This window comes from Nannospalax galili, unplaced genomic scaffold (assembly GCF_000622305.1).
Source record: "Nannospalax galili isolate Female #2095 unplaced genomic scaffold, S.galili_v1.0 scaffold459, whole genome shotgun sequence".
NCBI classification, from domain to species: domain Eukaryota; kingdom Metazoa; phylum Chordata; class Mammalia; order Rodentia; family Spalacidae; genus Nannospalax; species Nannospalax galili.
In genome coordinates, this window is record NW_008344211.1 from 1,372,668 (window position 1) to 1,387,904 (window position 15,237).

The following is a 15,237-nucleotide window of genomic DNA, read 5'->3' on the forward strand; positions in this document are numbered from 1 at the left end:
AGAATGCCTTGAGTTTGAGTCCTAGCACTCCTTAAACTGGGTGTGGTAATAATCCCAGCACTTGGGAGGATTAGAAGTTCAAGGTTGGGGCTGAAGAGATGGTTCAACAGCTAGGAGTAAATATTGCTCTTGCAGAGGACCAGAGTTCAGTTCCCAGCACCCATATTGCGTGGCTTACAACTACCTGTAACTCTAGGTCTAGGGGATCCCATGCCCTAGTCTGGCCTCCTTGGACATCTTCACTGTCATGCACATACCCACATACACACACACACACACACACATACACACATACATACATACACACACACACATACACACATACACACACACATACACACACACACACACAGATGAAGATAAGGCTCAATGGCACAGCACTTGCGTAGATGTATAAGGTCCTAGGTCCCATCCCCAGCACTACCAAATAAACAAACTTGCTAGCCTTTGTTATTTACAGGGCCAGTTAAGATGGTTCAGTAAGTAAAAGGCACGTACGTGCCCTAAACCTAACAGCCTGAGTCTGATCCCCAAGGACCCACATGGTGTAGGAGATAATCTTCAAGTTGATCTTCACATGTTTGACATGAAACATGTGCCCCCATACATACACGTACACACACACAAAATATAAAATGTGGTAAGAGATGAACACAATTTTTTTTTGGGGGGGGCGGTCTTTTTGAGACAAGGTCTCCCTGTAGCCCCAGCTATCCTGGAACTCACTATGTAGACCAGGCTGGCCTCGAACTCACAGAGATCCGCCTGCCTCTGCATCTGGAATGCTGGGATTAAAGGCGTGCACCACCACACCGGGCTGAACACAAATATTTTTAAAAAGAAAGGAAAGGAAACACATGCATAGTATGTTTTTGGACGTCCCTCTTCTCTCTGCTGACAACCCTAAGGTGACAAGGCCATCCCAGCTGGAATCAATACCAATTTTAAATTAATGAATTCTGGCTTAATTATATTTTTCTGTCACCAAAATAGCCTTGAACAGCAGAACTGTTTTGCTAGGGCAGCAGCAGACACAGAACAATGGCAATGGTTCCGGAAGTCCCTCCGCCTAACCACCCACTCTGCTCAATCAGACCTTTGCCAAGAATGTAGAGCATTAAAACTGACAACATATGTGTCAGCAGCAGCTACGAAGCAGCAGTCTTCGCATGACCCAGAGGGTGCTGAGGCCTCCGCAGGAGCAGGGCCTGTCTGCCTCACCCACAGTGGCCTGGGTCTGGAACTACTAGTTCAGAGGCCACTCTGCTCTTACTGCATCTGACGACAGACCCCTAAAGTCACAGGAACAAAGAATTGTGTACATCGTGCCCCACGGTGTTCTGGAAGCTTCCACCTTGAATAGTACCCTCCCACCATATGTAGGTTTCCCTCCTAGGCCAAACATCTGGGCAACAGGGGCCAGCACTATTTCCTGCTAGCCATGCCCATCAGCACTGGAGACTCAGGTCAGGCACAAAGTGTGGCTGTCACCTGGCAGTGTCTTAGGGAATGGTCCTTGGGTCAGGCCAGGACACACCAGGGCTTGTCCTCAACCACTGCTTGTGGGCTGGCAACTGCCATGGTTGCTCAGACATACCACTCCTGGGGACCTGCCCAAGACTTGGGCACTTAAGAAATTACAGGGCTGGTTGTCACCGACAATAAGCCAGTATCCACAGCATCTTAGAGAAAAAGCCTATTCTACGCAAAGAAGAAAATAAAGAAAGGCAACTACCTACTAGGAAAAATTTGAAAATTAAGAAAAAAAACGTACACAGGGCGTGGTGGTACAGGCCTTTAATCCCAGCACTCGGAAGGCAGAGGTACGCAGATCACTGCGAGAGCAAGGCTAGCCAGCCTGGTCTACATAGTGAGTTCCAGGTCAGCTGGGGCTACTGGGAGACCCTGTCTCCCAAAAAAAAAAAAAAAGAGAAAGAGGTGGAGGGAGAGAGGGCTCAGTGGTTAAGAGCCCTGTCTGTTCTTTCAGAGGACCAGGGTTTGATTCCAGCACCCACATGGTGGCTAACAACCATCTGCAACTCCAATTCCAGGGGATCCGATGCCCTCTTCTGACCTCTGTGGCATGCACGACATGGGTGCACTTACATACATTCAGACAATACACTCATACACATAAAATTTTAAGATAGTAATAAAAAAATAAAGTCATCACACGAAGCTACGCAGTGGTAAGAAACCCAAATAACCAAGAGATCAAATACTGGCCAGTAAACAGGAAGGCAGGGCCTGACTAGACCGGGAACTATGGAACAGGCACAGCCTATTACTTGGCTCGGGGAAGATGCACCTGAGTCTCTACCTATGAAGTCATTGCTGACTCCAAGACCAGAGGTCCCAAAGACTTAAAACCCTCACCAGACTAAAGGATGGGTTGGTCCAGCAAGTGAGTGTCACTCAGGAATGTGAACCTGAAGGCCACTCCACAGGTACCCAAACCCTAAAGTGAACTGACTGATTCCACACCAGCCCACTTGAGCACCTCCAAGACCCAGACACAGAGTAATGGCCTGATGTCCGGGGTGCGAATGGAATGCTGACCTGTTTTCTCCTGTGCCAACCCCTTGGCACCTGCACCTCCTTGGCCCTTGATGGACACTACCAGGCCTTGTACAGTCAGAATGTCTCACCCTTTCTTTCCTTCAAAGACCATGGTTCCAAGTTCCACTGTCAACACAAAAGCTCGTCTCTGGACAGCCCTCCTAACAGCCCTATGACCTTGGTTCAGACCAGCACAGTGGTAACTCAGGCACAGAGTGAGCAGGCGCACATGAACACAGCAGAGGCCAGCGCAAGCTGCTCAGCTGTGTGCACCTGGGCAGAAGCTGCGAGGCACAGCGACGGCTGCACAACTGTTCCTTCCCTCATTCTGAGATCTCCTTTCACAGTAACACAGGCTAGCACACTCCATTACTGATGCCTTTGTGGTGAGATCTTGCTCAAGGTCCTGTCCACTAACCTCACTTGTGATGTAAAAGCCAGTCTCAGCCTGAAATGCAGGCACCCGCACCCGCCCCCTTTGTGCTTGGTCTAGAACTCTGCTTGGTCATTTTTTTCTATTCTTTGTCTGTTTCTCTCCTCTACTATGTCCCTGTTCCCTGTTAAGTACTTGCACATGGTTTTGATAACAGGTTAGTGCTGTGGGCCATTAGTTCCAGACCAGTCTCCTTAGTTACTAGGTTTCCGTTTAGTTGGTTGGAGTTTGGTTCTGTCTGTTTAGGTCATAGGTCACACTTTCCTGCTTCTTGGTATTTTTTATTAGATCCTAAACTCTATGAATGCTCCCAGGCTGTGCATCTGAATTTTTGTTGTCTTCCTATTAAAAGGCTGCGACTTGTAGCCCTGTGTGGTCTTCTGAGGGTTCTTTAAGTTCTGCCTTGACTCTGGGGACAGTTCAGCCCATGAGCATACATGGCATTCTGGTACATTCCTGAAAGACAGACCTGTCTCTGGGGCTCTCTGTTCTGGCTGGTGGGCATCTGGACACCTCTCAGCCCAGCGGGAACTCCAGGGCACAGGCTAAGACGTACGGCCCCTGTCTGCTGCGAGTGCACTCATCTCAGAGATCAGCGAGTGTCTGAGGGAACCTGTACAACCTGGGAGCTCATTTCTAGTTTTACCAAGTTCGCTGCCTCGGCTCTCAAAGGTCTGCTACTCCCAACTCTGCCGTGCTGTCTCTGAAAACCCCCTTGTTGCTCCAGGCTCCAAACCGTGCCTCGGGAGGCATCAGAGTGAGGGCAGACCCCCAGGCTTCCTCCACCTAGGGCCATGGGCCTAGGCTGTCACTGACAGCTGCTTCACAGATGTCATCCCACTTTCTACAGCAAGAAGATTCACAGCAGTCCCCGCTACCGCAACCTGACTAAAGCAGAATGCCCACATTTCAAACAGCGCCTTTTGAAAACACCAAATGAACGCGGTGCTTACAAGAAACAACGCAGGAACCACAGTACAACTCAGAACTGATGACCCACCACCAGGCTGCACCTCGACACTGCTCCTACAAGCAGCACCACCACCTGAGCAGGAGAGGAGCCAGATACAATGCGTGCAAGAGGATCATACTCAAGTAAGTCACAAGTCTGTGGCCTACTCGACAACCACACCCTCCTGGGCTGGATGCAACTTCACCAAATGTGTGTGCCCACGCCTAGGATGCTCCACAAAGTTCCTGGGACAGAACCCAGATTCTTCCCTTTGAGCTGCTTCTCTGAATGCCACTCGCAAAAGCACTGCCTTAGAGGTACAACGTGTGTGGCCCACACAGCTGCCACCTCGCCTTCAGGAGCCCTGGCAACGGCTAAAGCTAAGTTATCTGATAACTGCCAAAACCAGGGAGGAAAAGCCCTCCCTGAAGGATGTTCAGGGAGGGCCCAAGTGACCAGCGAGCTTCCAGAGCAGAGTCCGGACAAAGCCTGCGGCCCGCCCACCGCTGCCCTCCACTGTTGCACTGGGTCAGGAGCTGACCCCGAAGCAGGGCTCAACTTCCAGGAGCTACCGCTATAGCCAAGAAAGCTGCAGAGGGCTGTTAAAAGACTGCTTAGGGTTGGGAGCATAGCTCAATGGTAGAGTATCCTACCTAGCATGCTCAAGACCCTGGGTTCGAGCCCCAGTGTGAGAATGAGAAAGAGAGAGAGAGAGAATATGAACTCAGGCTCAGAGAATATCTCTGTGAGCCTGAGGACAAGCCTGAGTCCACAACCTGAAAATAAGAGTCAAGAGCACACTGTGGTGCAGCCCTTCGCCACAGCCCCTTTGCAGGTTATGGCACTACGGTTAAGCCATCAGGACGCTCAGGAGAGAAACTGCCCGGCGGAGGGAGGAAGGCCTGCGCGAACGTTCCCTCTGTCCAGCCACTGCCCAGGACGCTGGCGGCACTGCGGAGTGGAACCAGGGCTGACAGAGGGCTCACAGGGCTTTGGGGCAGCCCTCTCCTGAGCCTACCTGAGGCACTGTATGAGGATGAAGATGGTGTCCTCCGTGAGAAGCTCTTGACGGCCAGGCTCTGCCCTCGCTGCTTCCGCCGCCATGCTGTCCGGCACTTGGAGTCAATGCTCTGTTTGATCCGATACCAGTCAGACTCGGTGATTCCAAATTTATAGAAAAGGTGACCTGAAAACACACACATGTCCCAAATAAAAACTGTGAGACACAGGCTCTGTCCTGGGCCCACTGTCTAGGAGCACTGAACACAAGGTGAGAGACCCAGCTGACCAACTACCCTGCTCCCAGAGTGTTGAGAGATCTTCCAGAAAACAAGCCAGAAAATCTCACTTCATCAGGGAAGGGTGTCACTCAGTTGGTAAGTGGCCCTCCAAGATCAGGTGCAAACTAGAACAGCATGCTCTTTCCATTTATTCAACTTCTAAATTAAGCAGACTTCATGTCCATACAAGAGCTCCAGTTCTTATGGGTTCCAGACTCCCCACCCTCCCACTTCTGCCCCACTCTCACAGACAGCATGTACCAGCCTAGAGAGTCAAACCCAGACTGCAACACTGTACTCATACAGGGCTTTCTGGAGCTGTAACCCACCCATCACCCTTCTCTGCTACATCCTCCCGACCTCTCTGGAGTCCAGAGAGGCTGACCGTGCCTCGCCTTCCCACTCCACTCACCAGTCTAGCCTCATCTCCAGAACACCCATCCCCTCCTTAAATATCTATGATTCTGTTTATGCTCTGTCTCCCTCACAGGCACGAGGAACTTGGGTTTCTCCTCTGAGGTCAGGAACCAGAGCGTCCTGGCTTCCCATGCATGTAGGAACCAGAGCATCCTGGCCTCACACACATGTGGGAACCAGAACGTCCTAGCTTCCAGCAATTACTGGACATCTGCTCAGTGAGGGGCAGCTGTGATTCCCTGAAGACACTCTGCCCGCACTCCTCATCTAATGCTTGCTCCTGCAGCTTTCAGCCTCCAATCAGGCTGCCTTCCAGAACACACACTCCTTGAAAGCAGGACTACTGTGCCTGGTGTTTGTGTCCTGGAGTCATCTGCAGGCCCAGGGGAAAGGCACTGTCTGCAGCACACTGTTGGCAGGGGATGGAGCAGGAACCATGCACACTGTGAATGGCAGAGCACCTATTGGTGCCCACGTGTGCTAATCATTGAGTACAGATGTCCCGTGAGCATCACTGAACAGCACGCAGGTATGTCACTCAACGAGAAAACTGAGGATGCAGGAGGCCACAGGCCCCTGGAGACAGAATGGGGCTGGCAGCTGACTGCAAGCCTGGCTACCATTTCACGAACCCACATGCCCCTTCTTTATACCCAGCATCAAGAGGAAGGAAGGATGGGGAACGTGGACATCACAAGACACACTCTTCAACACAGTGAGCTCTCCAGCTGGGCTCATGCAATTTCATTGATTAATAGAAAAATAAATAGAAGAATTCAAAACTATAATAATCAAAAGCCTCAGCTAGAAAACTTCCTGTTTTGACTACTAAGCCCATGAATTTAAACCATCTTCTAAGAGCTAAGTTACCACCCAAACTCTAAAAATTTGCTCCTATTGAGACCAAAATACTAGAAATGATCGAGGCAAAGGAAGCATATAGGTGCGGCGCTAAGTGTCAGGCAGTGGGAGACAATCCTTGACTTTTCTGTGAGCACGGGGACACAGGTGCCTCTGACTGTGATCACAGTCAGACCTCTGTGACCTGGGAGAAGGCTGTACTATACACACCCAGCACTTCCCACCCTCGGGCATGACAGGAGACTACAAGCAAGGAGGCGACTCCGGTTCTGACTTCCAAGTCACCTCAAATAGTCACAGAATCATCACTTGACAGATCTTTACTGAGTGATCACGCTATGCTGTGTGTGACTTCAGGCATGGAGGAAGGCCTTACTAGGTCTCAGGCTAGTGACCAACTACAGTGACAGAAAAACCCAACCGCCAATCACCTCTCCACACACCCACTACTGACAACCACCTTATTTGATACATATTTGAAAGTGTCGTGAAATAAGAACTCTGCTGCCCTCGTGTCCATTTTTGAGGCAAAAATCAGGAAGGGGAAGCGATCTGTTACGAGCCAGCTTTGCAGTCAGCTTTCAGCTGCCCTTTCACACATGCTCCTTCACCGCAGCCAGGAACCCCAGGTCAGAGCTTCAGGGAGACAGCAAGCAGAGGCAGGCCCCTGTCACAGCTCACTTCCTCAGGAGGCTGTCCCAGCAGGACACACAGTAGAACCAAAGCCCCCCAAAAGAACAGACATGTCCGGTCACTGGCCTGCATCTGCCCAAGAGACTCCATGAAAAGCCCAAGGTCAAGGGTGTACCTGCCTTGGAGCTGTGGAAGGAGGCCCAGCTCACTCTCACCCACTTGTGGCAGAGCCAGAAGAGTCTCCCATAATCGCTAAGAGTCTTTCACCCTCCAGAACTCCACTAATGACTCTTAAGTCATGAAAGCAGACTCCAGCTCTCAGTTAATGAGCCCGCCCAGGGCCCCTGCAATGATCTGTGTGAAAGGTACCAAATGAAACAAAGAGAGCTGTAATCTCCGTCCTTGGTGGGTGGCATGTTCACGTCATCAGTCACGGAGGAATGAAGACACTATCACTGCCAAAGACATCTCCAAGGGGGAGGAGATGCAGGAAACTGAATGCCAGCAACTCATTTCTGAAATTACAAACCTGACATGATAGCAGCTTCCCAGAACAACAGCAGGATCCCATAGATGGGAAGGAGCCGAAGGGTGCTCTGAGCAGGCCTGTGCCATCCAGGCATCAGACATAAAGCCTGCCAGCGCCTTCCCCAACTCACCCTGACCCACTGCCTCCCAAGAACCCTGGTTTATAGAGTTCTCGATGGCCATCTAAGCACAGCACAGTATCCCAGTCCCTGCCGAGAAGGGACCTCTCACTGGTCTCCGTAACTCACAAGTTCTTCTGCCACCAGTCCAAACTGACCAAACCCACTCCTGGCTCTCTGATCAAAATGGTGTTCTCAGTGTCCCCAAGACCCCCGCAGGCCACAGGAGACTGATGCTGCACTTATGGATGTCCTATGTGCAAGACACATGAGTAGCCTTCTCTCCCACCCATGAGGACCTAGTAAGAGATGGAACCTGATTATCCAGGCTCAGAAAAACCCACATCCCTGTGCACTAAGTGGAACAATGTCCACCCCCATTCATGTCCTTCCCAGGACCTCCAAATGTGACCTCGCTGGGAACCAAAGTCCTTGGAGATGTGATTAATTAAGTGAAGATGAGTGAGGTCACATTAGTAGGATCTCGCCCCGGGGGTAACCGGCGTCCTTATAAGGAGTTGAGAAAGACTGACTTGGACACCCAAGGAGACGGTCACTGGGGGCAGCTGTAGGAACTGGAGGAAAGATACAGCATGAGAAGCAAGTCCTTGGAGATGTGATTAATTAAGTGAAGATGAGGTCACATTAGTAGGATCTCGCCCCGGGGGTAACCGGCGTCCTTATAAGGAGTTGAGAAAGACTGACTTGGACACCCAAGGAGACGGTCACTGGGGGCAGCTGTAGGAACTGGAGGAAAGATACAGCATGAGAAGCAAGCGCCAAGAAGTGACAGCCACCACCAGAGCTGGAGGGAAAGCCCCTTCCTTTAGAGGCGGTGCCATGTATATGGGCCTGTGTCCAATGCTCAGACTGTGGATGGACTTTCTAAGAGCAGCCCTAGAAACCCAGCACACCGCAAGATGCACCAGGCATGGGAAGCACTCTGGGCTCCCAGAGAATGTGCCATCTACAGCTAGCTGCTGCAGAAACTAGCCAGAAACTGGCTGCTCTGGAGGAGGGTGGCTTAGGAAGAGTAGCTGGGTCACCCACTGGCCACAGGAAGACTTCCAGTTTATACAAATTAACCACCTTCCTTCAGAGGGTCTGGAGGCCCTTGTGCAGGTTGGGGGGGGGGTCTCCCGCCTACACTGCACTCTACAGGTGTGTTCAGGAAGTCGTTTGCCAATGATGTGCACATTTCATTTCTGTCACCTGGCAGCTCTGCGCCTACTCCTCTGCAGAGGTCAGGCCAGGAGAACTCACTAGCAGAACTCCCAAGAACTTAGGCTACATTCTCATTTGAACAAAAGTACAGCTTGGCTTCAAGCCTGAGAGCGCGTCCCTTGCGGTAACATGCTGCTGTAAAAGTTACACCCTGCCCCTTCTGCACGAGGTACAGACTTTGTGACTTAATACTGGGGAGCCAATCAGTCCTTAGAAAATCCAAAAAGCCACCACCCTACAGAAAATTCCCTCCCTCTTTCACTGTGAAGATGGTGCTTAAAGACATGGCCTACTATAGTTTCAATGAAAGGAGAAAATATGTGTGACAAATGGGAAAACAGACCTTAAACCAAAGTCTCCCACAGCCAGCAGGATGTGCCGTGTCTCTGAAGGAGCAGCACAGACAGAGACTGTGGCCAAGCTGGACAAGCTGAGGCTTCAGGGGTCAAAGGTAAACAAGCCATCTTTTTTAAAAAAAATCTACTTTTATTTTATGTATATGAGTGTTTTGCCTGCAGATATGTAAGTGCACCCATGTCATGTAATATCCACCAAGATCAGGAGAGGATGTTGGATCCCCTGGAACTGAAATTATGGGTGGTTGTTAGCTACCATGTGGTTGCTGGGAACCAAACTCGGGTCCTCTGCAAGAGCAGCCAGCGCTAACTGCTGAGCCATCTCTCTAGCCCCTACCAACAACCATTTTTGACAATTCAGTGTCAACACTAACACAGTGCTAACCTGCAAGGCCTTGCATTGCTCAAAGATGGACAGAAGTAGGAGGCTTGTCCCTAGTGCCTCCAAGGGTGGGACTGCACCCAGGGGAGGAGCCTGCTGGGCATATCAAGTCCCTGATGAGGGCCCACACAGGTGGAGGGATGACCCACTGGTCAACCCCACAGCAGCTCACCAAGTTTATCTGCCCTTGCCAAGCACAAACATGCTAGTGAGGGGCCTGAGACCACAGGCCCATGGTCATCGCTAATAACCTGTACCTCTTCCCTTACGCACGGCCTCTACAGTTAGCTGCCAAGTAAAAACAAGCGCAGACCGTGGCCGGGGAAGGCAAGGCAGGCCCTTGTGCAGATGTGTCTAGTTTCAGGGCCCTTTTTTCTCCACCTACCATAGCCTCCCGGAGCTGGCCCACAATGTCTAAATGTGGGGCACAGTAGCCTAGCACTCCGAAGGCCCAAGGCTAGTCCCCGTTTCCAAGAAAAGTGTGGAATACCTACCTATCTACCTACCTACCTTGGGTATTAGAGGTCCTGGGGCCCCTAGACTTACCCATGAGCTGGCTATCTCCTTGGTGAGGACAAGTAAAAGGTGTGGTCCCATGAAACCACACACACAGCCAACCCAGGAATCATCCTGCAGGTGGACAGAGGCTACCACTTGCCAGTTCATCCCAGGTCCCTTCAACAGAGTCAGGTCACCCCATAAACATGGCAGTGCCACGGCCATAGCCTCCCTGAACAAGAGGCAGGTGGCACTCTATACATGCCACTGGGCAATGCAGGGGCACTGTGACCAGTGGGCAGCAGGAGGCTCTGTTCTCCTCCCTAAGAGCAGCCCAGGGATGCATGACACCAGGATCTGCAAGTCCCCAGGGAAACACAGTCCCAAGTGTCCCTCTCAGCACAGAGCACCAAGCAGTGCCTTGTCAGGGCTAATACTGGCTCCAGAACCTCCCCCCACCCCCACTCCTCTGTGACACCACTGAGCCCGGCATCACCCTCAGCACTGAAAAGATGGTCTGGATTCTGTTCTCTGAACACTTCGGTAACCTCCTAAGTCAAACAGGAACCAACTGTACGCACTTACACCGGATGCCGTAGATGGTGAGGGGGTCGAGCTGCTTCTTTCCATGTTTACCCTGGCCCGACAGGTTGGACACGGCCTGTACCTCACGGTGGAAGAGGTAGTCCAGCAGCGTCAGCGCCATCTTCTCCGCTGTGCGGCAGTTGGTACTGATGTGCAACATGTCTGACGGGATGATGGCACAGCGTACCCGCATCTCAGGGTTGTTCTCGTCACCAAGCCAGGTGCCATTGGGGTAGTCCTCTGAGAGAGGGGAAAAGCCTCCATTAGCAAGGCTGAGGAGCACGCTCAGACAGCACAGCACACAGCTCAAATACATCTAACAGGCTCCTGGGGCTGCTCAGCCAAGCTCCCAACCTCCACCTGGATGTCAGGAGCACCAGAGCAACCCCACAGCTACATCTGAGGTCCGACAAAAGGCAGAGGCAACTGTTAACCCCAGAGAGCCAGCTGTGCTCTCATTAATCCACTCCAGAGAGGAGATGGCGGAAAGCATCACTTCTACGGCACTCGGCACTCAAGGCTGTTGCCACAGGGGCCAACCTGCCGTAACTTAGCTAAAGTGCACAACACACAGAGTACTGGTGCTCTCCACACAGCTGACGGCTACACACACGGGTCCCAGTCAAAGCTCACTGCAGCTGCCGAGGTATGGCCACCAGTGTTAGCCAGCGGCAGGACCAAGCCATCCTGACTGTGGCAGGGACAGCGAACAAGCTGTGGCCTCAAATGCCAGATTCTCTCTGCAGCCCAACAGGGAAAATGCTGCCTGCTTTATGCCTCCCTCACATCTGAACAAGAGTGAGCAGTCGCCACTGGCCAGCACGTTCCCCACCAATCTCCACTCTGAGTCTGATGTTGCACTGGGAACTCTGCACATCCATCACTGAATTGTGAGAAGGGGTTATAAACAAACTTGGTCCCACCTATGTGAGACACAGCTGTTGTCTTCTGTGCTGCTGAGGAATCTGGGGCACAAGCCTCCACAGCAAGTCCCTCTCCTAACCCAAGTCTGCTACGGCACTGAGCCAGCACGCTTTCCTGCTCTGGAGGCCCGCAGTCCCTCCTGCCCCTCCTTGGACTGCTCAGCGGTGGGCCTGGGAGTCCTCATGGGAAGCAACTTCTCTTGAGCCGTGCTCAGAGCACCAGGATCGACTCCTCCTCTCAAGGCTAAAGCATCTTCCTCACCGCACACATGCCTTGCACTGGAATGCACACTGACTCACCACACACGTGCCTTGCAGTGGAATGCACACTGACTCACCACACACATGCCTTGCACTGGAATGCACACTGACTCACCGGTGAACGCTCAGGAGCTCCTTGGTCTGAAGAAGTCTTACATTAGCAGCCAGTGTGCTGGTGAAGCAGGCCTGGCACACTGTCCGTCTCCAGGACCCAAAAGCCCAGGCCACATCTTCTGCTCTAACCACACCCCAGCCTGTACCATATGCATACTCTCTCCTAGTTCTCTGAATCACGGTACTGCCACAAAACATCAGGGCGAGTTTGAGCCAGGCTGTTGGCGGGTTGGGGGAGGGCCTGAGCTCTCAGCTCTAGCTAAGAATGAAAATGGGTGGCTTTTGGAATTCAGAATAAGATGAGTAATTAGTGCCATTTCTCAGTGGCTTCAGTGAGAGACAGTACTGAGTATAGGCACTGTTCTGAAAATCAGCCAGCCATGGCTATAGTCAGTCTGCCTATTAAAAACAAAATAAAACCTAGTGGAACTGTGCACAACTGTAAGCCCAGAACTTGGGGGGTTGAGGCAAAAGGATCATGAGTTCTGATCAGCCTGGGCTACATAAGGAGGTTGTTCTGGTTTGTTCTCTTCATTGCTGTGACAAAATACTCTGACCAATACCAACTTGGGGAGGAAAGGGTTTATTCAGCTTACATCTCCCAGGTCGCAGTTCATCCAGGAGCCCAATGTAGGAACTCAGAGCAGGAACCTGAAGGCAGGAGCTGGAGCACAGGCCATGGAGGAACTTGTTCCCTTGGCGTATGCTCAGCCTGCTTTCTTAAAAATGCAGGACCACCTGCCCAGGGGTGGCACCACCCACAGTGGGCTGGGTCCTCCCACATCACTCATCAAGAAGATGCCCTCAGACGTGGCCACAGGCCAGTCCAATAGAGGCAATTCCCCAACTGACGCTCCCTCAACCCAGGTGTGTCAAGTTGATACTAAAGCTATCCAGCACAGAGGTCCTATGTCAACAATACAAAACAAAACACAGAGGCAAGATCTAAAGACCTGTCTACCTGTGGAGTTTCTACCTTCTAAGATACTAATTTACCTACAATCTTGGTTTTGACAATTATGTGGCTGGCATGAGGTCTAATGCACAGACCCTAAAGCCTGGTTCTGCAGGTCTCAATGACACCAAGAAGGCCACCTTGGCTGCCTTAGTAAGGAAGATGGGGCGGGGAGCGGGGGTTTAACACCATGGCCAGAACAGAACACCTCTGCAGCCGAACGGAAGGTGGTATCTGGAGACACCAAGCACAGGGATGAATCAGAAGCTGAGGTCCCTGAGCAGCATGGTGGCAGTGACGCCCTGAGCTGGCAGAAGGGTGCTGGTCATCCCCACAGGGACCTTGAAGAGTGGGAGAAACGGTGGGCACAGACTCTTAGCTCAAGTCTAAAGTGGCCAAGGACCACAGTGGCCATTCCTAGGACTAACAATGCTAGATTCTGCCCCATGAGCTGTTTATGGTGACTCTAAAGTACCCTGGATGAGAGTACTACACTGATTTCCAAACAGTGAGTCAACACCACATCCAAGTGTCACTGGGTGTGCACAACACCAGAACTGTGAGCCATCCAGCCAGCGGACAACTGCTCCCCAGCTGTGCCGGGACTGCGCTGATTATTCAGAGGAGACAGTTTCACAGACTGCCACCCACGCCCCTTCCTCCAGGGGTTCCCACGGAGGAGCCTACAAGGCAGCACTGAAGAGGAGGGTGCTCCCCACTCAGTCTCTGAAGCAGCCCCAAAGATGTCCTGGTGCAGGTGGCCCTACCTGCAGCTGCCCCGCAAGCACCAAACTCAGTGAACCCTAAGCTGCACACGCTGCACGCCAAAGCCACCTGCCTCCTACACTTCAGCTCAGTGTCCACAGCGAATAACCAGCCACTCGGGCCTCGGTCTCGCTGAGGACAGGCCTTCGCCTCTGCCTCTCTTCACCAGGATCTGCCTTCCACCTCATGTCCCAGAGGCTGCCCGATGCTGTGTTCTCAGGAACTTCTAGTCCAAGTGTGAGAAACGCAGAGCTTCTAGGACATGGCCAGGGTAGCCTCCCCAGACCGTGCTTCGACTCCAGCACGTGTGAGTGGGCAGCACTGTGGCCTCCTGCTTCTCCACACACCTCTGCTAGCAACATCATCCCCAGCTCAGTCCCTCGGCCAGTGACACACTTTTACCACAGCCCAGCCCTGGGAGACAGAGACCACATCTTAGCATCCTCAGGGCTGGGGGGTGGGGAGTTGGGGTCTGGCACAGCCAGAAGCTCTGTAGACTCCTGGAGGTATCCTTAAAAATGACAAAACCTAGTGGCTGGCAGGAGACTCAGGAGGTAAAGGCACTTGTTGCCAACTCTGAAGACCCAAGTCTAATCCCCAGAACCCACATAACTCATATAGTAAAGAGAGCTCACTCCTTCAAGTTATTACCTGATGTCCCGTGACCACACCCACCCACCCCCCCACACACCCATACACACACGTAAAACATTGAGGGAGGGAGGGAGGGAGGGAGGCAAGCCTAGCCCACGGCCCAGTGGGGGAGCCCACCCTCAGCATTTTCAGACGTCTGAGTGGTTGGTTCCACTGCCATCCAGGACGGGCAAGCATGCTCCACTCAATCTGCCTGACAGACGTGATCAGTCCGCTGAGTGACTGTCCCCAAATCAGTGCATGAGCACTGCAGGGGGCTCACCAGGAGTTGCTTCCTGGTCCTGTCCTATCTTCACAAGCAGGAATATTCCCACCTCACTGGCCTGAGGTAGGAGAGCCTCACCTGTGCAAACCCAAGCTTCTCTAGGAAATAAAGCTATAAGCTTTCTGTATCCTGGAAATGAGGACACCAAGGCCCATGAGCTCTGAGGGGTGCGGGTGGCAGTCCAGGTCTAAGAATGAGACAGAGCAGGCTAGGCTAGGGAAGCCCCGTGCCCAAGGCCACCCAGCCCTGGCAGACCCAATACTGCCTCCTTCCCCAGGCTCAAGTCACCAGTCCTCATCAGCCCAGGAAGCTGGGGCTCAGGCCCTCTTCACCGAGGAGGCCCCGACCATGTGCGGGCATAACAAGCTCTATCAAGGTCACAGGGCGGTGAGAAGCCCAGTCAACAGAAGAGCATCTGAGGCCAGTCCTTGCCTTCAAAATAGCATTCTTTTGTGTGTGCTTCCTGGTAGGAG

The 15,237-nt window shown here is 52.3% G+C and overlaps 1 protein-coding gene across 10 annotated transcripts in view; it reads right to left on the bottom strand.

Moving 5' to 3' along the window:
* The window catches only part of Banp (BTG3 associated nuclear protein), an 89,804-nt gene that overhangs the window by 20,607 nt on the left and 53,960 nt on the right, over positions 1–15,237 (bottom strand). For all 10 annotated transcript variants that reach the window (XM_008840561.3, XM_008840559.3, XM_029567132.1 and 7 more), the window contains 2 exons: positions 10,828–11,067; positions 4,963–5,130 (listed from right to left, as the gene is read on the bottom strand). In XM_008840561.3, the coding sequence (XP_008838783.1) occupies positions 4,963–5,130; positions 10,828–11,067 (408 nt within the window). The remainder of the gene's footprint in view (positions 1–4,962; positions 5,131–10,827; positions 11,068–15,237) is intronic.